Consider the following 27,135-nt stretch of genomic DNA (forward strand, 5'->3'; position numbering starts at 1 on the left):
CAAAAAAGCATGAATATGGCCAGAAACACACCTGTAAATAATTGCAAATGCTGTTCTGCTGGATGTGTAAATAAACACGACATTATTATATATTTATTATATATAATATATAGTGATAAATATTGTATATTTATCACTATATTTAACTGAAAAGCTGACATAGCTGTTTACAACTGGTTTTCACTGCTTACTTGTGGTCAAAAATTCAGTTATTAAACAAAATTCTATCTATCTATCTATCTATCTATCTATCTATATTATATATATAGATATTTAACCTGAGTCCTGAAAATATGAACACATTAAATAACAAATATCCAACGATGTACCTAAACACCAATATAGATTCATGTAACTGATCATAATAGAATTATAATATTTAATACAATAATTTTAAACATAACTTATTTCCGGCCGCCATCTTTGGTTGGCTAGGTAACATTAGCCCAGGTGAAAAATGGGTTAGAAATCTTATCGCGCAGCAGAGACATATTTTCACCCAACTGGTTCTTTGAGGATACTGAAAATACGTCCAGAACAGTAGCAATAGTTGTTATAAACGACCTTAAGGAGTTTTTAGAGATCACAGGGTAGGCTAATTATTTATCTGGAAATGCTTAGTGAGTCCAGGCTAACTTTTAATATACAAGAGACACAAACCGTAGCTAGTTTCTACTGGCGGAAAGTAATTAACTACGTTTTCTCAGCTACTGCAGCTATATACAAATCTGACATACTCTTACTTTTCTCGAGAATTTCCATTTTCCGTTACTTTATACATAACATTTCAGGTGGAGATATTGTACATTTCACTGTCCTACATGTGTGTTAGCTAACTTCATCTGCATGGACAAACTCCTAACTGTAAAAGGCTCGTACATGTACTCGTTAGTAATAAAAACAGAACAGTATTCTATAATATAACACTGTGAGAGGAGCCACTGAGTATTTGTATTTTTGATAATGTAAATACATTTTACTGATAATATTGTTCTACTTTTACTTAAATAACGTTTTGAATTCAGGATTTTTACTTGACTTTGTGTTTTGTTCTTAGACTCTTTGTACTTCCTCCACGCTGCTCGTTCCCACCTGGAGCGGGCGGCAGGTGAGTTGGGTCCAGAGGAACGCTGTTTCTCCGCTCAGCTGTGAGAACAGGACGGCAGAGGGAGTAGGGAGTCTGCTGTATCCCACTATCCTGTCACAGCAATTACCGTCAGCCCCGGTCATGTGACTGACAGACTCCTCTGGCGAGTTGTTCCCATCTCCCACAGTCATGGCGGTGTCGGGGAGTCGCGAAGATGGAGTAAACACCACCACTGCTACATCTTGATTTTATTTCTTAGCTTCATGCTGGACTGTACCCGCTGTCATCCGAGATATCGCAAACATCCCGCAGGCTGCTGTGCTCCCGACGATGGCCGACCGCGGCGTGGATCTGTCGGCTCTGCCTAAAGAGGTCAGGGACCAGCTGGCGGAGTTGGATCTGGAGCTATCCGAAGGTAAGCTTTCCATACAGAGGCTTTAATAGTTAGAGCTGCGACGGTGATGAACGCGAACGCCAAGTTTAGCGTTGCTCCTGAGCGTGTTTATGTGGCACGAGCTACAAACGGAGCGCGTTGTGTCAGCTGGGTGAGACTCAGGGCTGCTGCAGTGTATCTGGGCACGACTACAACAAATGATAAAAACACATTGACCTCCTTTTCAAGCAGTCGTCTCTCCATCAAGTATCATTGTTGCTTGTATTGTACACAGAGGCATTCATTTACATAGATTGCGACACATGCTATGAAGAAATGTCTGTTTTTGTTAATGATATAGCATGTTTTACTCTATTTTTCCTCCATTTTCTTGTTTTGATCCACGTTATCTGTCCGCGTACATGTCACACATTGCTCATCATCACAGATATATAAGCATATATACTTCTGTAGAGGAAAATGGGTCAAGTTTGACATCCCGGAGGCTGTGTGTGTGTGTGTGTGTGTGTGTGTGTGTGTGTGTGTGTGTGTGTTTGTGTGTGTGTGTACAGCCTCAGACATCAGCGGACATTAAATGATGCTGTGGCCCTTCCAACCCTCAGCTGTGCTGCTGTTCTCAAAGCCTGAACCCTGAAACTGCAGCAGATTTAAGAAGGTTGTTTGTTTTATAAGAATGACTGTGGGAAATGGGAATATGGTGCTGGCTGTTATGCAAGTCTCCTCCTCACACTGTGAATCACAGTGCAGCAGCTTGATTGGTGCTGTGCAGCTCTCAGGTGCCCGGGGGTGGATGAGTAATGTTATGTTTCACATGGAGAACTAAGCAGGGGGATGCATGGGCCACTAATGATGCCTCCGTCCCTCTTGCGCCACAGACGAGCACGCCTGAGACTGTCCTGCCCACATAGGGTCAGGTGAAACTTCACGTCACATGAGAAAAGCATCATCACTGTGCACTTGTTCAGCCTGCTTTACTCATTTCAGTAATAGTAACAGAGTCAGTGTCAAGAATAGTTTTCTCTCATTCATGAAAGGCAACAAATCTCACATGCGTTTGAAGATTTGAGTAGACAAACTAGCTGATAGTCTTTATTGCACAACTGATCATGGATCTCAATGATTTTTTTCAGTTTGGTCAAATTCACAGGGTGTCACAGAGTGTGGCTGTGCTGCGCTTTGACCTGAGCTGCTGTTGAGTTGTGTGTTCTGGTTAATAATACACACCAATTAACTGTGTGATAATGAGGCTGGATATTTGGAGGCTGGGATGTTCGCTCTGTGTTCAACTCACTTAACATGGGTGAGAAGCAGTGGATGATGGAAAATCACTGTGTATTCAAGTGTATACTATACTCTGGAATACAGTAATTGTAAATTAGTAGCAGCAATATTTATCCTGTAACACTTTACTAGCTTGTTAGACAGGCATGTTAGACAGGTATAGTAACAGATTAATCAACCTGGTGTGGATTGTTGTTTGAGCACTGTGGTGTGATTACAAGGCCCTTGTTATGTTAGGCTTTAACTGTTCTTAATGTAAGTGCCATAGAACCCTAATAGTGAGCTTTTGATTTTGAAATGGCTTCAGTCAGCTTTCCTGAGTCAGCTGTTGAGATGCAAGTCAAATCAAGTCTTGAGTGAAAATATCAAAACTTAATAAAGTTTTATCTACCTGGAATAAAACAAGTGGATGCAGCTTGTCAGTTGAATATTATTATCTTAATAAAATTAACCTGGCAGAATACAAAGAGAAGTTACTTTACTATACTATATTACCATATCTATCTATCTATCTATCTATCTATCTATCTATCTATCTATCTATCTATCTATCTATATATATATATATATATAGTTATACAGTCAATCAATTGTGTTTGAAAATCGGTTGAAGGTCATGTCTTCAAATGGCTTGTTTTGTCCAACCGTTGTTGGATGAATTTGAACTGTTGGTTCAAATTCTCACGTTTTTGACAAAGTCAAAATATCAAATGTTTTACTTTAATGCTTAATGAATTACTTAAACAATTCCAAAACTATTTCCATAATAGCAAGTATGTTTGATGATGAAAATAGTTGTTGTCAAGTCCGGTAACAGATTAACCTGTTGTGTTGATTATTTTAGCACTGTGGTTTGATAGTCCCCTGATTTAAGTGCTATAGAGTGCTAACAGTGAGCCTTTGATTGTGAAAATGTAGAATAACAGACCTGGCCAGAATTATATACATTCTGGAGCCAATTATTATCTGGAATAAAACAGCTAGATACACCCTGTCAGTTGTAATTTATTTATTTTATAAGACTGAAAACTAATATCAGGGTTTACCTTATTAAGTTCACACTACAAAGGTAATTTACCAGATATTAGAGCTGCAAAAAATCAATTAATCTGACGATTATTTCGGATGAACATAATAAGAAATGTCCACCACAAGTTCAAATACCCAATGGTCATGTCTGTCACATTGCTTGTTTTGTCCAACAAACTGTCTGAAATAAAAAGATGTTCAGTTTCCAATGATATATTGTAAACTTACTTGATTGTTAAATTCATTGATGACTATTTTCCTGTTGACCAACTAATTGTTTCAACACTGCTGGTAGTTTTTGCAAAGTTAAAGTAAAAGAGAAAGCTCTTGTCAAGCCTCAAGTATTTCTCTCTGTATATCTCTATCAGGTCTCAAGGTTATATAATTGACTCAAGTCAGGGTTGAGTTGAAGTCATGTCTCCCCTCTTCATCTATTAACATTTTTCAGTGTTCTGCTGTGCGACAGCTTGGAAACAGCTGCTACCTTGCTCTGGTCAAAAGACCTGACTGGAGCAGCCAAACTGGTCTATTGGCAGAACAATCAGCAGTCTTTGAGTACGGTCAGAGCCACCTGTGACGGTTCTAGTGTTTTAATGCTAAAGTGTGAGTGAGTGGTAAGGGAACACCCCCAGAGTGACTGAGCCTCTGCTGGGGACCTGGGATGATGGCTCTGTCATCTGTAACTTTAGTCCAGAGAGTACTCTCTCGCTGATAAAAACTCTCTGTGCTGTCCAGATGCCCCGCTCCTGTATTAACATTATCGAGTACGATGGAGTGCCTTCGCCGTCTGCTCAAGGCACTCAGCGTGCAGAGCGCGAGCAGCAGCTGGCTGCCCAACGGGTCTTAAATGTTCTCATGGATATCTTTTACATGGCAACAATCGCCCCATTGTTGTCCTGATACATGCAACTCCCCTAGCAACAAACAGAAGAAAATATGCATCAGCACTTTTTTCACAGCAATAGTTGTGGGCCGCATAGAGTGTGTGTGCGCATGTATGTGTCTGGATTTGTGTGCGTATGTGAGTGAGAGAAAGAGAGCAACTCCACCTACTTTAACCTCTGTGACTGTAAGGACACAAAGAAAGCCATTGAGGGGATCAAAGTCTTGGTGATTGAGCCGGACTGGAATTTAGAGCACTGAACCACAACTGTTTAAGCTGCTCAGCTTGTGAGCGTGTGGTCATCGTAATGTCTGCAGCTCCTGTGTTTATATTGTGTATGTGAGTGACCAGAGATGTTTTGCTTGTGTGGATGATGTTCACACAAGAGGACAGGCAATGCATGGCATCAGTCTCAGAAATGTGTCTGTCACACAGAGAATCAAAAACTGTCAAGTACCAAGAGCTGGCATCAGGGTCAGATTCATAGTCTTGTTTGCGTTTTCTTTTATCAGATATGAACTGATTTTACTGATACTCTTGCCAAATTTAGATTGTATTTTATTCTGGTTAAGTTATTTTATGGCCGTCTGTGTTCAGACAGCATTTAATGTTTGAGAAATTTGACTTCTTTCGTTGAATGGAAAAAAGCACCTTGCTGTCTGTGAGTATTACAAACCATTGTGCAGTGTTTTGGTGTTTGATAAGGCTTTTAAACATGATGCGTTATTCCAACCAGTCTTCCTGGATAAGATAAGATAAGATAAGATAAGATAAGATCAACTTTATTAATCCCCAGCTGGGGAAATTTGGTGTTAGAGCAGCATCAATAAAAATAGCAAATAGCAAAGGCAATGGAAAGTAAAAAATACAAAATATGAAATAAGTATGTATATGCACATTTTACAAACATTGAAAAATAATTGCACAGGGATTCAAGCAAAAATTGCACGTGGTTATGATAATATTTTACCAAGGCAGTCCCCAGTGCCGCTTTACGACACTGCTGTTTTCGGTCTGAATCTCTACTAATACAAAGGCTGTGTTCCAAATCCCATGCTTTTTCTTTTAGCTTTGAGTACATACTGAAGTAAAAAGTGAAAAGAATTAATATACAGTTTAGAATTGTTGGCAAGACTGCTCTCAGCGACTCAGTCAGTCACGTATCTTCCCCTGCATAGAGGATGGTGGGTCAGAAGAGCCAGAAAGGTAAGCTGGCTTGCATGCTGTATTTTTGCTGTACTGCATTTGGCATATTGAGCTACCTATTGGGACATACTAAATCTTTTCTTGGCATACTAAATAATATTGAGTATGGGTACTGGAACACAGCTGTGTTTACAGCCATGCTAGTAGCTCTGTGAGACTGTACTAAGTCATAGTTTAGTGTATTAGCATGCTAACATTAGCAAATTAGCACAAACACACAAAGTATGGATGAGAATTAATTTAGCAGATATTTACATCATTACATTTATATTTTACATCTTGATCTGATGGTGGCGCTAGAGAGCAATTCAGAGGGCTTAACAAAATTATTACATTTCATCTTGAGGGGAGTCTGAGTGTCTATACCAATTTTCAAGGCAGTCCATCCAACAGTAGTCAGCAGACAGACCGAGCAACAGACCGTCATTGCTATCCCTAGAGCCATACTGCAAGCATGGCTAAAAACATGAAACTAAGATGTCACGTCAGCACTAGCATCGATGCATTTCATCACAATCCCACTCATATCCTGTGATGCATCCCATCTGCACAATGCCATTGTGTACTTGTGTGTGACTATAAATGTATCACATGTCCAGTAAAGCAGACAGTTTGGCACAGAATGTAGAGTCTCTGTATTCCTTAATTTGATTGCTGTCTAGCTCCCTGCTGCAACTGTCCGGGCAGATAAGTGGATGTGTGAATTTTCTAGAGACTAGTGTCCATCCCACTGCCTGTCTGCGATGCTGCGGAGGAGAGGCAGGTTTTCATCTCGACAGCCTGTTCCATACTGAGAGAGAGGGAGAGGAATGAGAGATTATGGTCCTGCCTGCGTCTCTCAATCTAGGTCACAGAGCATCAGGGGGCAACACGCCTGGCTCATTTAGCCTGTGAGTCACACTGGGCCAGGACCGCTGCTGGGGATCTCTCTCTCTCTCTCTCTCTCTCTCCCACCCACCCACCCTGACACCACCACTGCTTGTTTCCCCTTACTGCTGTATTATTTTAGTTTTCCTGCTGCTGAATTACTCCTGCATTATTGTAGTTTATGCATCCTTGAAGGATAAGGTTGCCTTTCAATCAGTGCTTTGCCTATTGAAAACAATTTCATGAAAAGACCAAAACCACCAATGCATTAATCTGTCTTTCAGCTTCACTACCTTGTCTGCAGCACTACACCCATTCATTCCTAAGACTTCTATGTTAAAAATGGTTCACAAATTTTTTAATTTCCTGAAACAGCTGGGCACTTTAGTTTCTAGCAAACATTACTCAAAGAGGAGTAAATAGTGCATTTGCTGGGGTCTATTTTCAGCCACGGATTAATATGCAATTTGTGCACCAGTGAATATTTATGGCACCTGGATGGTATATGTTGATAAATGATATATTGTCATCAAATCAGTCATTTTTATAACCAACAATATCAAAAATCTGCAGGATTCAGCTTCTTAAGTTGAGGAGTTGATGCTTTTCATTGCCGTTTATGATGTTAACTGAATATGTTTTAGTTCTTGACTCGAAAACCCTTGAAAATTGAATTTGTATTTTTCACTATCCTCTGAGATTTTACAGCAAAATAATTATCAGTTGTGGCCCAAGTGGATAATGAACTACAGTGGCCATGTCGTAACGAAGAAACATGTCACCCAGCGACACGATGTGGCTCACTGATGTTTGAATATACAAACAATACTTGTGAGTATGATTAGTTCATTGCTGGTGTTGGTCTTTTTATGGGATTTGTTGGTAAAAAGGAAAATGCAAAAAATCACCACATTTATGCTTCAGGGCTGGTGAGCTGGAAAACACTGTCCGTGTGTGCGCACTTATGTGTCGCTGTGCTTACTCTTGCAATTATTTGTGCTTGTGTGTGTGTGTACACTCAGCAATGACAGTGACAGGAAGGAAGCTGATCTAGCCTATCTATTTAAAAGCTTATTAACTGTTGCAGAGGAGCTGTACTCTGATCTCCAGCCAGCGCTTCAGGGCACAGACTTGGTTTTACACCACAAAAATAGAGACTCTTGTGCCACCCATGTCACCCAAAAACAACAGGATTCTCTCTTTTTTTATTTCTTTATTATATAACACCCTTTGTATCTAATTTCACCATGCACACAGAACCCACACACACATAAACACATAATGCATTTAAGCCTTGTGTTCAAAAACGACTGAATAATTTAGGTGAGACCCAACCGCACACCTCCACACAGACACACGCTGTCAGCTGGGCAGCTGAACCATCTCACTTTCAAGTCCACAGTGAACTGCAGGTGGGCTCTCAACCTCTTTCAGGCTTTAAAGTTGTGCCTCACTAAACCTTATGGCTATTAGAATCAACCTTCCTCTGATCTGTTTGTTCTCTTGCTTCTGCAGCTTTGACTAAATGTAACACAACTCAAAAAAAAAACAGTAGAGACTAAGAAGAGTAAGTAGTGGTCAGGTCACTGTGCTGTTCACTGAATTATTCAAAAGTGCCAAGTGGAAGTAGCTGCCTGCAGCACGTGCTTCAGTCTGCAGTCTGCAGACCAGTGAGCACACTGCCATTTAGTTTCTTTCCAGCTTACGTGTTAGTTTCTACTTTCTGTCAACAGACAGAGCTCACTTGCATCAGTGTTTGGCTTGTGAGTCTGTGGTTGTGTAAATGGACAAGGGTTGCAAGTAACGATTATCGTAGCTCAGTTTGTTTATGTTTAAATAGCTCAAATCTATGAAATGTTAAAAAAAATAGTGAAAAGTTCCCATCAAAACTAGAGCTGTAATAATTACTTTGATGACAAATTAATCACCAACTATTTTGGTACTTGTTTAAAATCTTATCAAGCAGAAATACCAAAACATTATCTGGTTCAAGCTTCTCCAATTTGAGGATTTTCTACTTTCCACTGTTTTATTCCATTGTAAATTTGGATTAGGCTTCCAGTTGGACACAACAATTTGAAGACTTGGACTCTGGGAACTTGTGAGGGATGCATTCCACTATTTTCTGATTTGGTTACTCAGATCAATGATTAATCAATGATTAAAAAATAATTGTTGGTTGCAGCCCTAATCAGAGGTTCCTGAAGTCCATGGTGACAGCTTCTGCTTATTTTATCTGACTAACAGTCCAAAATCAAAAAATAATATATATACAATTAACAATGAGAAAAGAGCTGCGTCCTCACAGGCAATTTGCTGGCGATTAATTCTCTCTCAAGTTCAACGCTACAATGACAAACAGCTTGCTTCTGTGAATGTGGTATCTCTGTCTGCTTACTAATGCATTTTTTAATGCATAGTGTTGGTCTGTATCATCACCATGATTTTAAATCTCATGTTCCCTTGAGCAGCACCACACAGGCCTGGTTGCTATGGACACAGCCCGTGTGGTGCCCCCATGTCCTGCCACCCCCCTTTTACTTGTGAATTTTCCATAAACCCTTTCCAGATTAGATCCACCATATGTTAGAGCCACAGATAGAGTAGACAATCGAATGCTCTGCTAAGCTGTTAAAACCATTACAGAGGAAACATGAGGTTTATGCCACCCCATTATAACTTGTTGACAAGCCTTGCTATTCCAAAGACTGCCCCAGCCCTCAGTTTCCCATAATCCATAACATGCAGGTGAAGGCATCCAAGCAATCCTCATTAACCCATAAATATGTGGCCATGTTGTATTTTCAGCTCAGGTAGTTTATTTTAGTTATAATAAAAGCCCCTGAAGGATGAAAATAATGGAAGTCAGGCGTAACACAGCTGTAATTTTCATTTTGGAAACAAATAGAAGTTATGTGGATTCATATACTTACTAAACTGTGTTCCGGTATCTTGCAGATGCCACATTGTGAGGTGAAATTTCCTGAGACGTACTGTAGACTACAACTATGGTTATAAACTTGGAAGTGTTATGTCTCTATGAGTTAAAGAAATGGACCTACTGTGTTAAAGCCATTTTTATGGGCCATGACCCTCAAAGGCCCTGCTGTCTTCACCTCGGCAGCCACAACACACATCCTCCATCCACAGACCTGACCCACCCTGCCTACCTGACACCGCAGACCTGAAACAAGAACTGACATTAATATAATGTACTTTTTTTTATTGTTGGAATAATTTTACTGGACTTATATTATTGGACTTCTTATATTGGATTTACTATGTTACTACTGTACCTACTGCATTATATACCTCATGTCATCTATAGTTCCTGGTGCAGTCAGTTCCCACAATTATTTGAGGAGAAGGATCCCCTCTTTAAATTTCTTCTCTTCATATTTTTTACTTATGGGCTGCAGTGTTTTTTGTCTTTCTAGAGATGTTGGGCTGGTCAAGAATCATTGCTACTGTGGGCCTGTAGAGCACAGTGATACGTTGTATGTGCAAGTGGACTGTACAAATAAACTTGATGCGACTGCGGCATCTGCTCAGTCACCAGATCATCTTCAGTGATGGTGACAAAGAATCTTGTCTCTTGAACTTTACAGGCAGTAGTGTACACCGTTTTCCCCACATGTAGAAGCAGCGCTTGGTATTTTTTATTGATAGCAAAGGAAAAAGCAAACAGAAAAAATGTCCACTGAACCACTAGGTTTGGATCTTGCATCAGACACATCCGTACCACTTGGCTTACATCATACTCACAGTGTTAATCCCACAGGAGGACATTATGTACATATATTACTAGGAGTTATGTAGCATGTTGCTATATTCACTCACCTTTAAGTGTGTGTGTGAGGTGTAGTTTGTCAGGTGTGCCGGCCACGCCCTCCTCTTTCACTCTGTCTGCTGTGAACAGTGAGAAGAAAAAGATGTGGAAGGGAGCCACTGGCTGAGTCACTTCTTCTTTTCAGTTAACCCCCTGCACTTCTTTGCCCCTCTGCTTTGTAACCCCTGTTATTACTAAAACCGGCCCTCCAGGGCCTGCGCGTGTGTTAGCGTGTGTGTGGTGTCGTCACTCCCTGTCAGAGTTGAGTTCAGTGAGTGTGTGGAGTGAAACATGATTCACTCTGATACCTGAGTTGGCCACACCCTGCCTACTATTCCAGAAGGACGGAATCACTTGAGAGCTGCAGAGAAAGTTTGTGCGTGTGTCTTTGTGTTAGGGCCTTAGGCTTTTTCAAAGCACTTCATTCACTCACCAATGCCTGTCCTACCAGTTTTATTGTCTGAGTCACTATATTTAAATGTATAGCTTCTCCTTGTGAACTATAATGCATGGCGAAAGAATACTGTGTTTTGTAAGTAGTTCCTTATTTATATGCATTTGGTGACACTTTTTTTTTCTGGTCTTTCACTTTTCTGTTTTTAGTATGACATTACTGTTACATAAATGGTGAAAATAGGGAATAGACCAAAACAGTGAACACTGACTGTGAGAACAGACTGTTGAAACTCCTGTTTGTATGAGTTTATTTTAATGGCGGTAGAGGACATTTAACTCTTATTACTGGGTTATTATGTGTAAGTCTCAATGACATAAAGAAACTCAATTTTATTATCCACATTGTCACATTGACACAGTTCCTTATACATTTAACTGTCTTGACTGAAGCAATGATAATGATACATATGATTTTAGAGGCAGTGGAGCACTTGTTAAACTGCAACAGGGTTTTAGAAGATGTGCTTTAAGGTCCAGTGTGTACAGTTTAGTGGCATCTAGTGGTGACGTTGCATATTGCAACCAACTGAATACCCATCGCCTCACCCGAACTTGCATTGGCTGCTAAAAAATTAAAGAAAATGCAAAAGGTTGTCTGTAGAGCCAGTGATTGGTTTCTTCATTCTGGCTGTACGAATCCCAACATGGCGAAGGGATGACCAATCCTACTCTGCCTCTGGTTGGTTAGTTTATCTTGGTATTCTTACCCTAACCAATCATCACTCCAGCCTAAGCATAACCAACCCAACCAAAGCAAGGCAAGAAATACTAGCCAATGAGAGGCAGAGTAGGGCGGGTCATCCCTTTGCCATAGAAGAATTCATAATTTAGCAACCCTCTCCCGCTGTAGATATTAAGGGCTCGTTCTAAGGTAAAAATAAACATGATTTATATTTTGGCGATTATACACTAATACACTTATACACTTTATCTGTAATTCACAGATGAAACAATCTGATCCAGAATACATATAACCATTTCTAAGATATAGAAAGATTTTTTTAATGTTAAAGCCACCTCATTGGAAATAGTGATAGTAAATAGTAAAACAAAGATGTTAGGGTGGTTAAAACAGATTTAATAGGTTTTGAATGTTCTCATTCATCTACATTTGAATATCACCCTCAATGTCAGTCACATCTATACCTGCGCGTGTCTTGTTGACACAGTTTCATTCCTGTATCAACATGCACTCTTAACTGTTGGCTCCTGCGCTGAGATTTTTGGTCATTCACAGACAGCAAGTATACACATGAAAAAGGCACTGCCATGCCACATTTAAACACGATTGAATACAATCCTAACCTATATGCTACGCAATGATTGATGATGATGGGTTTGGTGTGTGTCCTGTAGCTGTGGTCAGGCTTGCATGCGTGAAAGTGTGGACGCACTGAGTGGGTGATCTTTTGGCTGAGTTAGAGGCTTGGCCTGCTGGTATAGAGAGGCGGCTGGGAGGTTTCAGTAGGGTTTTGTTCTACAGCTCTTTAGACACCAGGAAGACTGGTTTGGCAAATACCCCCTCCCCCCATGGAAATAACACACTTGAACTCATATCCACAAATGCAAAGATGGCACAGTACCAAACAGGGGGTGACCATATGTCATTCTTTATTCTGGACCATAATATGTTAGCCTGTTGCAATAGCTACATAACATACATAAGTGTAGATTTTAAAGACCTGCTTCAATGGAAATCAAGTTTTTAACTTTGTTTACAGTAGCTAGTAGTACTGTACAGTAGCTAGTAAAACAGAAAACAAGCAAAGGTTTGTGAGTTTGATGAGCAGAGTCGAAGGTGAGCATCTACACTCAAGCTGCTGGCGAGCAGCGGATGGGTTTGTGGAGAGGCGGGGACTATTTGCATAATCATAGATCCATGCATACTAAATAATGGCAAAGGTGTAAAGTGAAATCTAAGCCATTTTAAGCCATGAAGAGATTTTTTTAATGGAAAGCCTTCTAAATTTTGATGAACAGAGATGAGTTTTAGGTGTTTAATCAATGCCAGTAGAGGAACATTAACTGGATTGGTATAATATGTTTGGAGGTTCTGACTTAGAGCCTAATGTATTGTTTTTATAGTATAGCACCTTGTTGAAATCATCAGTTTTCCGTCAGATAACAGCTTTAAGTTGCTGTAACACTTGAACATGTTTGGATCATCTCGGGTGAGCATGTGTTGACTTGTTTTTAAACAGTTATCCTGAGAAAGCAGCTGAGTTGATGTGACGAGGGAGAGGAAAAAGCAGGGAAAGAGAATAGAGGTCGGCAGCTAATTACTATTCAGACGGAGTGCCTGTGGGGTAGAAGGAGAGAGCAGTCTCGCTGCAATTCAAATAATCCGAGGCTAGCCAGTGTGAGAGTGTACGGGTACTGAGAGAAGGCACAGCTTTGATGTTTCTCTCTCCAGATTGTGGAGAAATAAAACATGTACGCTGCGAGGTGAATGCACGAGTCTTCTTCACCAATGCAATTGTCAGAATAATATGAAAGAGGAGAGCTTCATGCAAAGCTCAACTGTTATGCTTGTCGCTGAAGTGGTTTGATTGTGACCTCCGCCATTAGGACAGACATGAGTGGGTCACTGTGAGAAAGTGGGTTAACGAGTGAGGCCCTCATCACCTCAGCGAAGCTGTGCTACGCCTCTTAAACAGATCTCTTTGGCTGTCTTAGTTTAAATTATGAGCAAGAAGAACAGATTCTCAGCAGAAATAAGGTTTATTGGTAAGGGGCTATTCATGCATAAGGTGCAGCACATGGTGCTCAAAGTCCACTGAATAACAAAAAACAGATAACAGATTCTCTCATTTTTCTCATGTACCAGTTTGCCAATTTCACAGCGTTTTCATTTCCTGTCTGATATTATGCAGCTCTGTCCACATGTAGTACACTGATGGGATGCAGCCTTTTGAAGAGTTTAACTCTTCAGCTCCCACTGCTGGAGTCTGCCTCTGAAAATGCGACCATTAAAAAACAGATGAATTTTAAATTATCCAGATGGAAGAGTGATTACTTTTTTCATTTAATGCCACGCCAGCCCCCTCCCCCATGGCTGACTCTCTCTCTCTCTCTCTCTCTCTCTCTCCCTCTCCCTCTCCCTCTCTCTCTCTCTCTCTGTCTTTCTGCAGAGAAACTGCCTGTTCACATGAGCTAAAAATAAATCATGTGACAGAGCGAGGCCAACTGTACCGTTCATGCATTACTTATGGAAGTGTTTGCTTTTCTTCCTTTTTTCTTCAGGAAAAAAAGAGCACCAGTCCCAGAGTAGATATTGTGTTGGAGTGGGCTCTCAGGCATCATCCTCCAAAAATGAGCACTCTCATATCTGTCAGCCTCCTCTGTAGTGTGTCAGCAGTCTGGTGGTTTAACTGAGTAGATGTGCAACTTGCTGAAATAATACTGGGTTGTTGTTGCTGAAGAACTGATAGAGGTGAAGGTGTTATATTCAACGCTTAGATGATCAATCAGTGCTTAAATGTAGAGTTTGATCTATGTATTGCTTTGATATGATCATATCTTATTATCATTTTACAATTCCTGTTGCCCATAGTAATGATCTCAAGCACACTGTAATAAAAGATAAAAAAAAAAACAACCCAGCAGTTCATTGCGTTGGACACAGGTTTGATTATTTTGAAGGCATGTATTTGCCATCTGGTGATATATTGAATATCCATCTTCATATTTAAGGATAATTCTGGTTTATTACAATGTGGGTCTTATTTTTGTTGTTCTGACCATCATTCCTATGAGTAACAATGAAATTCTACTCACTGACTTATTTCCAAGGTCTAGAAAAACAACATTGCTGAAAAGAGATGCGACAGGGTAACAAACATCATTGGTAAAACAGTCATACAGGTTTAAAAAAATAAACTCCAAGGTTAGCCAGAGTTATTTGGAAGATGAAATAAAAGGCATCCATCAGAGTTTACAGACCGAATCACTGGCTAAAATTTACCATATATTGTACGTGCTGTAGTTGTGCAATGAGATATTATTACAGACATATTGTGCGTGTTCAGTTTAGGTTTAATCTTCAAATAAAGTGGTTTACATAATCTGGCTAAACTGTTGAGATTGAAAGTTCATTCTTGACCTTGGAAACTGCAGTTGACACAACAGTCTCACCACAAGGCCCATTAGTAGTTCTCTAGCTTTGGATCAGCACATCATCTTCCTCTACAGATGGAGTTTGTCTAGTTGTCATGCAGCTGTTGTGTTTTTAAAATTCAAATTTTTCTGAGCACTTTAAAGACTCCTCATCACTGTTAGTAGGAAAAATGAGATTGAGCGCTTTAGTTTCCCGCCTTATCAGACTGTTGAAGCGAATGTTGCAGTGTTCACAGCAAATTGAGAACAGAGTACAGTTTTATCAGAATTGATTGAAATGATGGCCAAAACTACTAAAAATAAGATGGAAGTTGAATGATTTCAAACACATCTGTACTGTATATAGTTATGTGCCTGGCAATTGTTCACCTGTGTCAGTAAAACAGGAAACCTTCATCAAATCTCTGTTGTCCTCTGTGGTTTAACTGTGAAGCGACGACACCAGTGGCATCTTCAACCTTTCATCAGTGTGCGTTTTAGTAGCCTAATTTTAGGGATTAACTCTTGGAGCTCCAGGAAATAGTACAACTGAAGACTCGCTGCTGTTCAGACAATAAGATTACCTGTCAGACTGGCCAATGGGGTTTTACACAGACAGTGACAGGCTTGTTTAGTTTGCTGTTTTGACTTTATATGCGGGTCTCCCTCATTCTCATGCGTACTGTAAGTCAATGTGTGATAAAAACAGTCATCGTGACTCAGTTGTCGTCCTGGATCCATGCTTTTCACTTATGTTTTACAATCACCATTTTGTCATAATTATTGTATATACTATGATTTTCTGTTGTGAATCCATTCTGTACACATGGCATCTATTGCAGCCTGTCTGTCCTGGGAGAGGGATCCCTCCTCTATTGCACTGTCAGAGGTTTCTTCCATTTTTTTTTTGCCTGTTAGAAGGGTCCTTTCGTGTGAGCTTTTTCCTCATTCGAGTCGAGGGTCTAAGGACAGAGTGTGTAGCCTGTTGTACAGATTGTAAAGCCCCTGGAGGCAAATCATTATTTCTGATATTTGGCTATAGAAATAAAATTGACTTGACTTGAGAAGTTGAGGTTTAAGAGCAGCCAGGGCAGCCATTGGTGGACATACTGAATGAATCATCACTGCTCAACACAGTTAATAGAAAAGTGAGTGCAGGCTCTCCAGATGGATTTTAGTATGTGTCTGAAGATCTGACAGCTTTGCACACAGAGGAGTTTGGCAGAGTCACTGCGTGGCTTGAGGGCCAACATAAAGCTTAGTCGACCTGTGTTGTGTCTGGTGGGGTGGAGGAAGATGCAGATGGGCTGTCAGCAGGGGGGATAGGAGGGGATGTCCAAGGGACATTTTGCTCTTCTACCGATTGTGACTCAAGATTCCTCTGGATGCACCATCACTCACCCATCCATCTCTTCTTATCGTCATCGTCACTTCCTCCTCTGTGCTTTCGACGGTCCCGTTTTATCTCTGTGTGTCTCCCACCTTTCTTCCCCTCAGCTTTCATGCCTCTCTGTTTTGTCTCGGTGAATCATCCCTTCACTTGCCTACGCTTCCGTACGTTTCCATATTTAGTCCTGTTTTGTTTTTGCTTTTGTGCTGTACTTGAGGCTGGAACTGAGCCACATCTTTGACACCCTCAGCTATCTCTGGAGATTACTGCAAAATGTGTGCATCCATCTGTGTTTCCATCTTCTCCTTTAGTTTTTTTTTTGCGTGTGTTTGAACAGGTGGTTATAGACCACAGTCAGACATATCAGAGAATGTAGATTAGTCCAGGAGTGTTCAGTCTATTATCAAACTATGGAGAGTTTTTTTTTTAATGGTTCTTTTTTACACATTTTTCAAGGCTAAAGAAATTCAAACAATGCTAATGTAATGCAGAATGGAAGAAGACCGGCACTAAAATGCTGAATGCTGCTGCCCTTGACAATGTGAATGAACTGAAGTTTATTCTAATCCTATCTAAATTGATTTGACTTTGCCCAGTCCATCAGTGAAGTCACTCTTTTCTCTCTGATCTTGTACAGGTGACATTACACAGAAGGGCTATGAGAAGAAAAGGACCAAACTCCTGGCTCCATACATCATCCATACTCCAGGTAAAAACCATGACTCCCATTTTCCTGGGCAAACATAACTGTGTATCCCCTATCTCTGTTGTTGCTCAGTCCTATTGCCATGAGTCAGTTACACAAAATCTGCCACTTAAATTGTCTTATAAACAAATTTTCATATTTGTCTCTTTTGTAACTGGTTATTGCAATCAGGGTCTCACACTGGAAATGTTGTATTTAACAACTCACTAAAATCACTGCATTGCAGAGTATTTGAATGAAATGTAAAGGAGATGTAGACTGCAGTAAATGTTATGTAAATGACCGTTCCTGTGCTGTAAATGACACTGGTATTGTACTTTAGGACCTGAAAATGCACAGGTCTGTCTCCTAGTGGTACCTTCTCTCTGCTAATCTCACCACATCACACTGACGGTGGAGCGAAAAAAATGACAAACTGTTGGCTGGCTGCCACTGGAATGTATATGCAGGCCTATTAGTTTGTTTTACAAATTTATCAAGGCACAAGCACAGACTATAATAGAATATGATATTGTGATATACAAAACTGTAATAGGTATAATAAAAAGAACAGGATACATGAAAATACATGTGCAGCACAGCGTAAAGTACAGTCAAAAGTTAACAATCAGAGAAGCAAGACAATAAGCAAGATTCTAATGTGTTTTTAATGAATACATGTTTGTTTATGTACTTGACAGTGGAGCCACCCCGTCAGAATGACGTGCAGCCTCCCGCTCCCAGTTCCTCCTCCAGCCACGCCCCTCCCCCTTCCAGCTCGTCCCGTTATCGAGAACGTCGCTCCCGCAGAACCCATCGCAGTGGTGGAACCAGGGATGATCGCTACAGATCAGGTCAGGACTCCAACATTAAAAAAAAACCCTCTCATATCAGGGGAGAAACTACATTCATCTTATTTTTTTTCCCTAAATATAAAACACCTCTGATACACCAATCACTGAGGACATATATAGTTTCTGCTAACTTTGCATTGCACAGATTAGCCTACATTAGCTTCACTTGTCGAGCCAGCCTGTTTTTAAGCTCAGACACTGTGCTGTTTCAAAGGGACCAATTAAAGAAGAGTTTGTGTGTGGGTGTGTGCATGTGTGTGCGTGTGTGCATGTGCATGTGCATGTGCATGTACGTGTGTGTGTGTGTGTGTTTGAGGGGCTTAGAAAAAACAGACGACAGTGCAGCCCTGCAGCTGGGGACCCCCACTCTGTGAAAGCAGAGTGATGTCACTGCCTGGCTATGTGTGAGGAGGCTGTGAGGAGAACAGGGGAACACTGAGCTGGAGGGGAAAACCTGACACTGGCGAGGATAAAGGAAAGCAGAGCAGTAGAGTAGAGGTGAAAGAGCACAGAGCATGTGAGGAGGATTTTAGAGTGTAAAAGCTTCCTCTCTCCAGACTGGCCCACACCCTGCTGTCTGTTTTCATAATTCTCTCTTCCGTCTTGCCTTTTCAACAATTCTTGCCTCTCAGATGAAACACCCTCACACTCCAGCATTCTAAATACCAGGCTGACTCATCTAAAGTCCGTCTGTTAGGCTGAAGTCTGGCAGTTGTTTGAAAATGCGTCGTTGTCATAGAAAATCTGGCCAGTGACAGGATATTTTTTATCTGATTGAAGGATTCAGAGAGAGATTGGGAAGGAGTATTTAACACAGAGAGAATTAGAGCATGAAAACTAAAGGCAAAAATTGAGACTGGTGCAATTTATATCAAGAAATGGAAGAAGAATGAGTGCAAATTACATGGACTGAGGGAAAGCAGTGGAGCATTGTCTTGGGCTTTTAACAGTGCAGCCTAGAAGTTGAGTTTTGTAGGACTGACGGGTTGAAAGAGAAGGAAGAACATAGAGCCAAAGACAAGTTGGATGACGAGGCTTTTGCCATATTAAGAGTATGTCATCCATTTTACTCTGTTCACAGTATAGTGCAGTTCAAGTACAGTAACACTGTGCAGTGATACAGTGCCATTTCGACTAGGCTGCTTTCAAAGGGAGCAGGAAGACTTTCTTATACCCCTCCCTGACTTACTCATCCACTACTCCGAACACAATCAATAGGGCACTGTGAAGTTAGCAGTAAATTGAGATTTCAGACATGAATAATTATCATTTTTACAAGTCTAGTAAATGGTGAATTGACTGAATATAGCTCTACCTCCTGCACCACAGCTGCCCACTGTGTAGTGTTCACTTCTATCAAAGTTGATGGATTGCATTGTGGTATTTTTATCAAAAGGTACCTACCTGAACTACATTTGAGTAGTCAGGCTGTACACTTTGAGCTAAATGCCTACACTGACACGGTGACGGTGCCAATATACTGATGTTAAATTGATTTAATGTTTACCATGTGTACAATCTGAACTTTTAGTTAAGCATTTTAGCATGTTGCTCATTAGCACCATCAACATGAGTGCAGCTATCACTGATGAGAATTTCATTATTTGGTCATAAACAACACAATCGGACAAATTACAAATTTGACCCGATGGTGACGTTAGAGGAAAAGGTCACCAAAGTCTATAAGAGAAGGCATGAATGTTAGTACAAAATTTCATGGCAGTTCATTCAAAAATTGAAGACTTTTCTACAGACAGTGCCATCCCTAGAGTCATGCTGCTGGCATGGCTAAAGAATGGAAAACCAGAGGTTTAAAAGAGCCATTAAAAAACGAATAAGAAGAAGAGGAAAAAAGGACAAAACACTGCAGCAATGGGAAACAGAAGAAATTAAAGCACTTATCATTTTATGGACTGCAGACAAACAACCTTAATTTGATTGCCTCTCATCTCCCCAAGCTTCCTGCAGTTATTAGTCCTCTTAAAACCTGTCTGTGTACTGCACTCAACAAAATACAATGTTGGCTCCGAGGCTGCTGTCTCTATAGTTACCCATATATTTTACCCATATATATTCTGTAAATGATTCCCGTGATTCAAAAAGGTACGTATGAAAGAAAATACCAATTCAAGGCCTGTAGCTCCGTGCACATACATCTCTGTGTCAATTGGAGCTGGTATAAAACAAAGAGCTAGCCTCCAAACACCCCACCATGCTTATCGCCACGGAGACAGCCCTCATCCTAACAGACATGTGTAAGGAGTCAGCCTCTCCAGACGCCCCTGTGTGAGGGTGGACGATGCACGTTATGAGAGAAGATGATTTAGCCCAGAGCAATCTGTTCAGCAGAATGCCAGTTATGTAATTATGGTCCCCACTGCTGCTGTGTAACGAGCTGTGCTCGATGATTTATTTAAATGTGTTGATGTTTGAATGGAAATTGTGTCCCCTGAGTTAATAGATGTGATTTGTCAGTGAGTGGGCTTTTGTTGCACACGCTTTGTTACATAGCGTGAATGTGTGGCTGTTCACGTGGTTGTGTTTAATGCGCCTGTGGGTGTCATCAAGTGAAAGTATCTCTGCATTTATTACCATGTGCATGTGTGTAGGCATGTGCGTGGGCTAATTCACTCTCTCCTCCCTTCGTGGTTTCCTGCTTCAGTGGGAAAACACAGTCATCCTCTTAAGATTTTCTTCTGATTTCACTCATTTTGATATTTCTTTCTTCTTTAACACAACCTTGCTGACTAAAATGCTGCTGTCAAACATTACTGGAAATGAATGAATCAGTGGTTACTAAACATTAAAAAGAAAGTGATGTTTCCCTTCAGGTTGTTGCAGGTTGAATGTGTGTATGAGCTGAGAGCAGAGTGATTTTTCCTTCTCAGTTTGTTTAATGTTAATAATCTTTTGAGAAAAAAATACAACTCTGATTTTCTGACCAGTTAATTTCCTGACAAACTGCTGTTCACTGACAAAATAAATCTGACCAGATTTTTCTACTGGATTTAATAAAAAGATAATTGTAGAAATAGTTCACATTATGACATTAACTATTATTCCTGCCATACCTGGTACCTTTTTGTTTGTTTGACAGCGGGGACTTTCCAGGTACCCCGAAACCATTGTAGGAATGCAGGATTTTTTCTAAACTTAGTTCCCAGGCCTGAGTTTCTAACCCACTGATCTGTAGGACTCATATCACAGTTAACCAATTAAAATGAAATAATATTAAAGCAGCAGTTAGGGAAAGGAAGCATTTTTAAAGTAACCAAATGAGCCAATAATACAAAGAAAGAAAAAGTTCAGTAATTTAAATCTGAGTCACACCACACAAACAACTAAAGATGCCCACAAAAATCTCTCAGTATGGAGAATGGAGTACGACTGTGTTGTGGGCAAGAGGCCTCTTGATGAGTCAATTTAAAAAGCTGTTGTTTCTTTTATTGTGTCTTTGCTTTTAATCAGATCCAGAGCGGCTAGGATCAAGTCAAGCCATTTCTAACTCAAACTGTATTGTTGTCTGTCTTTGCAGATATCCATACTGAGGCAGTACAAGCTGCCCTGGCTAAACATAAAGAGGAGAAGATGGCATTGCCCATGCCTACCAAGCGACGGTCCACTTATGTGCAATCTCCCATTGAAACCCGCACACCACCAGGTAATACAGGAAGAAGTCCCTACAGACTGACCTTTAGCCAGGAGAATCCAGAGGTGGATAACTCATACTGTGTTCTCTCTTGCTCAGACTCCTCATCAGCCTCTGAAGATGAGATGTCTGTGCGCAGGCAGTCATCAGTGGTCGCCCCTCCACCTCTGGTCAATCCAAACCTGCAAAGCCCGGACTCTTGGATCAACCGCACCGTCCAGGGCTCCTCCACCTCCTCCTCGGCCTCCTCCACCTTGTCCCACGGAGAGGCCAAGCCGCAGCCTCAGAGCCAGCCTCAGCCTCAGCCCCAGTACAAGCCGCAGTACCAGCCTCTGTATCAGCCTCTGTATCAGCCTCACTACCAACCACAGCACCAGCCACATGAGCGTCCCCACACCGCAGCTGTGACTGACATGCTGGCTCACAGTCGCATTGGTGAGGCCCCTCACTGATTTGGTGACACGACCACTGTTATTTGGTTTATTAGGTTTGACCAAAATGGACAGGTTATTACAGGAGATACTACTATGATACTATATTTCGTATCATAGTTTGTGACAAGGGACAGTACTACATCTTGGAAAACTTTATATTTACATGTTCATTAATAGTAAGAAGGTGTGTAAAGACATACAGTATATGGGTAATTTTTTTCAACATGCAGAAAGTGTATATATATTGCAGCTACATGGAGTTGTGAGACTGGCAAGTAGAATTAGCATAATGCTTTATCTGAACCCCCTAACCCCTGTGTTAGCTGTGGTAGTCATGCTACACACACACACACACACACACACACACACACACACACACACACACACATATATATATACACACACATACACACACACATATATATACAAATATATATACAGATATATGTATATTGTAGTGCCCATCATTCACTATCCTACACTATCTCTCTACACAATCGGTTTCAGTTATCATAGTTGAAAAATACATGTCTATTATGCTCAAACATACAATCATAGTATGTTTGTCTAACATTTGAGCACCACCAGTGCTTGGTGTTGTAATCAGAAACAAACTTCACTCAGAATGCCCTCCCTTGCTTCACCTGTAGCTCCCTCAGAGAACAGCGCCCCCCCTCCAGATGTGGCAGCTGTGGCCCCTCCGTCCAGGGGCCCGCGGGTGGACCTGCCATCCAACACTGTGGTCCAAGGGATGAGCCGTGGGCAGAGCCGCTCGAGCATGATGGAGACGGCGGACGGTACTGATTACACCACATAACATTTTTATTTGCGTGTGTCTGTGCGGGAGCCTCTGTCTGATTCCACTCACAAATCTCTTCTCTCTTCAAAATAAGTGTCATTTCAAAATATCATTAATCAGACTTTACTGCTTTCTTTTTTCTTCTTGATCTTTCTCTACCCTGTCACATGTTTATTTGACTGGCTGATAGGAAGAGGTAATATCCAGAGTAAGGAAACTCCTTAATGTATAATGTCCGTAGCCTTCTGTGTTTGCTGTTGTACCCTTACTCTCCCTCCTGTTTGTAATGAATGAATATAGAAATAAATGCAACAAAAACAACATCACGCACAGAATGAATCCTCACGTGTGATCCCAAATCAAGAAAAAACAACTTTTACCCCAGTTCTCACTGTGTTTTCCTCGTGTTGTTGCCACCTTTGTATGCTGCTTTTCATTCCCAATAGATATTACAATCAGTTTTAAATCAATAAAAATACCTTCTCTTGTGTTATGAGAAGAAGAGCAGCAGACAATGAGATGGTAAGAAGTTTGAACATGTAGTGTTTTGTACAGACGAGCCACGGTGTGTGTTTGACTGTATGTTTGTCTTGGCACTGCCCCTCTCCACCTTCATCCTGCTTGTAGGAGTTCCTGTGAGCAGCAGAGTGTCCACAAAGATCCAGCAGCTGCTCAACACCCTGAAAAGGCCCAAGAGGCCCCCGCTCAGCGAGTTCTTTACCGACGATGCAGAGGAGATCGTTGAAGGTTCGCAGCTTAATGAAACGCACACTTAAACTTTACTACATTATATACAATATTACAAAGATGCTATTTTTTCAACTTTGTATTTATTGGGCAAAGTTAAACAAACTCACATTCCAGTCACAACATTTTTCTTTGAAATTCCACTAAATAGAAATTCAAAACTGTACAGTTTTCCTTTACCTCTCTTTCCCTTTTCTCCCAGTTTGTATGCCACCTTCACTATTACATTTTCAAAGGATGCTATTTTCAATCACTACATCATTAAATCAAATCAAAAACATTTTTTGAATGACTTGCACATATTAATCATATTTCCAGATTTCGCTGTATTCAAAAATACATATTGAGTACCATTAATAAGTTACCATTCATAAATTGTTGATAAATTGCAATTAATGGCTTCATTAAAACCTAATAAATCATTTACCAATGCTTTATTGATTAGTTATAAGCCATTAATAAGTTTCCATTTTGTGAAAACTTCCATTTGGAAACAGTGCAGTTAGAACTGTAGATAAGGTATTAATAACATTTATGGCTTCCTAACAAGCCATCAAGTCCTATGTTATATTATAGTGAATCATTAATAGAGAGTATTTATTTTGCTTCTGTTAGCATATGGTTTGTGATCCAGGTAAGTAGAAAAATGTCCAACGAGGCATTTCTCACAACCTGGCAACCCAAAACGTGTTGTTATGAATGGCTTATAACTGATCTATAAAATATGAGTAATAATAAAGGATGAAAGGTGCCTTATTAGAAAGTGGGAAACCTATTTGTTTAGATATTTTATACCGTAGGATCAAAGTTACAATTTGAAATAATTTTATTTGTGTGTTCAATAAAAGTCTTTGCACTTGAGCAGTGTTTATCTGCAAAAAATGCACAAATCTTTAAAATGTATTCTTTACATATTAAGGCGACTAAAATAGCAAAGAACAACACAGATTAGGGAAGGAAAAACCAGTCAAGAGGTTGAATCATTGAAACCGAAGTACAGTATACGCAGCAATAATGATTGGACTGCTTTTTATCCAGGTGGCATCCATAACGAATCTCTTTACTCTGTAATATTCCCAAAAGTTTCCTGTTTCCTCTCCCTCTTACCCAGTGCCCCAGCCGGACCCCAACACACCAAAGCCGGAGGGCCGTCAGATCATCCCAGTAAAAGGGGAGCCTTTGGGAGTGGTCAGCAACTGGCCCCCGGCCCTGCAGGCAGCGTTGGCCCGTTGGGGGGCCACTCAGGGAAAGAGTCCCGCACTCACTGCTCTTGACATCACGGGCAAACCGCTCTACACACTGACTTATGGTGAGACACAAGACTACTAATATGCAGGAAGGCTGGAAAGAAGTTCACAGTCAAATCAAATCAGCAGCAGAAACATACAACTGCTGGATGTTACAACTGAAAGGTTCATTTTAAGAGTACAAGAGTTCATCTAGAGTATAGAAAAATGTGTGAACTCAGTGACATGAGATTGTTTGGCAGTGGCAAGACATGTAATGTGCCCTCCTAACTCCCTCCTCCCCGCTCCACCTTCTGTCTGTTAGGGAAGCTCTGGAGTCGCAGCGTGAAGCTGGCGTACACCCTCCTGAACAAGCTGGGCAACAAGAACGAGCAAATCCTCAAACCTGGAGACCGGGTGAGAGTGCTGACACACTGACAAGAAACAGATAGATACACAACAAACATATAGAAAAAGGTAGTGGCATCCTGACGAATGAGGAATGCAACACTTTGCTGTATTTGCAGCCACAAGGCGCCGCTGTCCTTGAATTTAAAACTGTATATTTGTAACTGTTGATGTGCAGGACACTGAAGCCGTAGTGGCTCCAGGAGTGATTTATTGTTGCTGACGTTTGATATGTCGGTGAAAGGCAGAAATAAACAGATTGTACTGTAGAAGAAGAAGAAGTAATTAGTTAGTTAGGCATTAGTTTTATTTTAACTGTTATTACGAAGAATTTAACATTTTACTACCAGTGTTTACCAGTGTCCATAAAAACATATTTCTCTTGTTTAATAGCTAATGTAAAACAGTTATAAATATAAAGAGTCATGTATTTGTAGGTGGCGTTGGTTTACCCCAACAGTGATCCGGGGATGTTCTGGGTGGCCTTCTACGGCTGCCTCCTGGCTGAAGTTATACCTGTACCGATTGAAGTACCACTGTCTCGCAAGGTGAGAAAACCCACAGAGGATCGTGTGCATTATGTGACTACAGAGATGTGTTTTTTTTCTTTTCATTCGTTCATTCTTTAACTATGATTGTATGTTTGTGTTTTGTGTATTTTAGGATGCAGGTATCAGCCAGGTGGGGTTTCTGCTTGGTAGCTGTGGTGTTGGTCTGGCTCTGACCAGCGAGATCTGTCTGAAGGGGTTACCCAAGACACCCACTGGGGAAATAATGCAGTTTAAAGGTCAATAGGCTCCCTCTGAAATTATTGAACTTTATTGAAATGATTAGAGATTTATCTTAGTAAAAAATACTATACTCTTTTATGAAATATTGCTGAAAGTAAAACATTATTAGTGTACTCTGTACTCTACTGTGTTTTAATGATGAGGTGACCATGAATTTCCCCTTTTTTATATTTTTAAGTAGACCCCCTTGATTTTACTTGACTTTGCTATCACTGATGCCTTTCTCTGATAGGCTGGCCTCGAATGAAATGGGTGGTGACAGACTCAAAATACCTGACCAAGCCTTCCAAAGACTGGCAGCCACACATCCCCACTGCCAACACTGACCCTGCGTACATAGAGGTAACAGAGTCGCTTATTGGTCTGTCAGTGATGCAGGTCACATGAACCAGTTACTGCTTCTAAAGAGACTGTATTGTTTAACTGGCACAGAAAAATAACAACTTAATTTGGCAACACTGACCATCCTGATTACGTCTTCTGCTTGTGTTTCCTCTCCGTAGTACAAGGCAAGTAAAGAGGGCACAGTGGTGGGTGTGGCTGTATCGAAAGTAGCCATGCTGACCCACTGCCAAGCACTGACCCAGGCGTGCAACTACTGTGAGGGTGAGTTAAGACCCGGAGTGTCGTCATGGTCTATCATTTCAAGGTCTTCATCATCAGGTTTATTTTAAGTCTGTCTTTCTCCACTTTAGGGGAAACTTTAGTGAATGTCCTGGACTTTAAAAAGGATATGGGCCTGTGGCATGGAGTTCTCACGGTAAGTGCATGGGGATGTATGCATGGGTGGTTTTAATCATAATTTAATGCACATGCATGTTCAAGAAAGGATTTCACAAAGTCTCCACATTGACTGTTATTGTGATGTGATAATAAATGGCAAAGTCATCCATGTGTCTACTGTAGGTTCTTTGCTCTGGTGCTTCCTGATGATGCTTGTATAGTGATTTTAGATACTTTTAGTTGTAACAGAACTAAAGAGAAAAATGGATTTTAGTGTGTGTGCTCTCTTCAAGTATCTGGTA

General features: G+C 40.7%; 1 protein-coding gene across 2 annotated transcripts in view; it reads left to right on the forward strand.

Moving 5' to 3' along the window:
• Positions 1-1,293: 1,293 nt before the first annotated feature.
• Positions 1,294-27,135, forward strand: part of dip2bb (disco-interacting protein 2 homolog Bb) — a 47,395-nt gene continuing 21,553 nt past the window's right edge. For both annotated transcript variants that reach the window (XM_041954603.1, XM_041954612.1), the window contains exons 1-14: positions 1,294-1,502; positions 17,155-17,226; positions 17,904-18,056; positions 21,592-21,717; positions 21,805-22,140; positions 22,790-22,936; positions 23,566-23,685; positions 24,797-24,994; positions 25,237-25,328; positions 25,757-25,867; positions 25,983-26,106; positions 26,343-26,452; positions 26,614-26,716; positions 26,806-26,870. In XM_041954603.1, the coding sequence (XP_041810537.1) occupies positions 1,418-1,502; positions 17,155-17,226; positions 17,904-18,056; positions 21,592-21,717; positions 21,805-22,140; positions 22,790-22,936; positions 23,566-23,685; positions 24,797-24,994; positions 25,237-25,328; positions 25,757-25,867; positions 25,983-26,106; positions 26,343-26,452; positions 26,614-26,716; positions 26,806-26,870 (1,842 nt within the window). In that variant the 5' untranslated portion in view covers positions 1,294-1,417. The remainder of the gene's footprint in view (positions 1,503-17,154; positions 17,227-17,903; positions 18,057-21,591; positions 21,718-21,804; positions 22,141-22,789; positions 22,937-23,565; positions 23,686-24,796; positions 24,995-25,236; positions 25,329-25,756; positions 25,868-25,982; positions 26,107-26,342; positions 26,453-26,613; positions 26,717-26,805; positions 26,871-27,135) is intronic.

Source organism: Chelmon rostratus, chromosome 2 (genome assembly GCF_017976325.1).
Source record: "Chelmon rostratus isolate fCheRos1 chromosome 2, fCheRos1.pri, whole genome shotgun sequence".
NCBI lineage: Eukaryota > Metazoa > Chordata > Actinopteri > Chaetodontiformes > Chaetodontidae > Chelmon > Chelmon rostratus.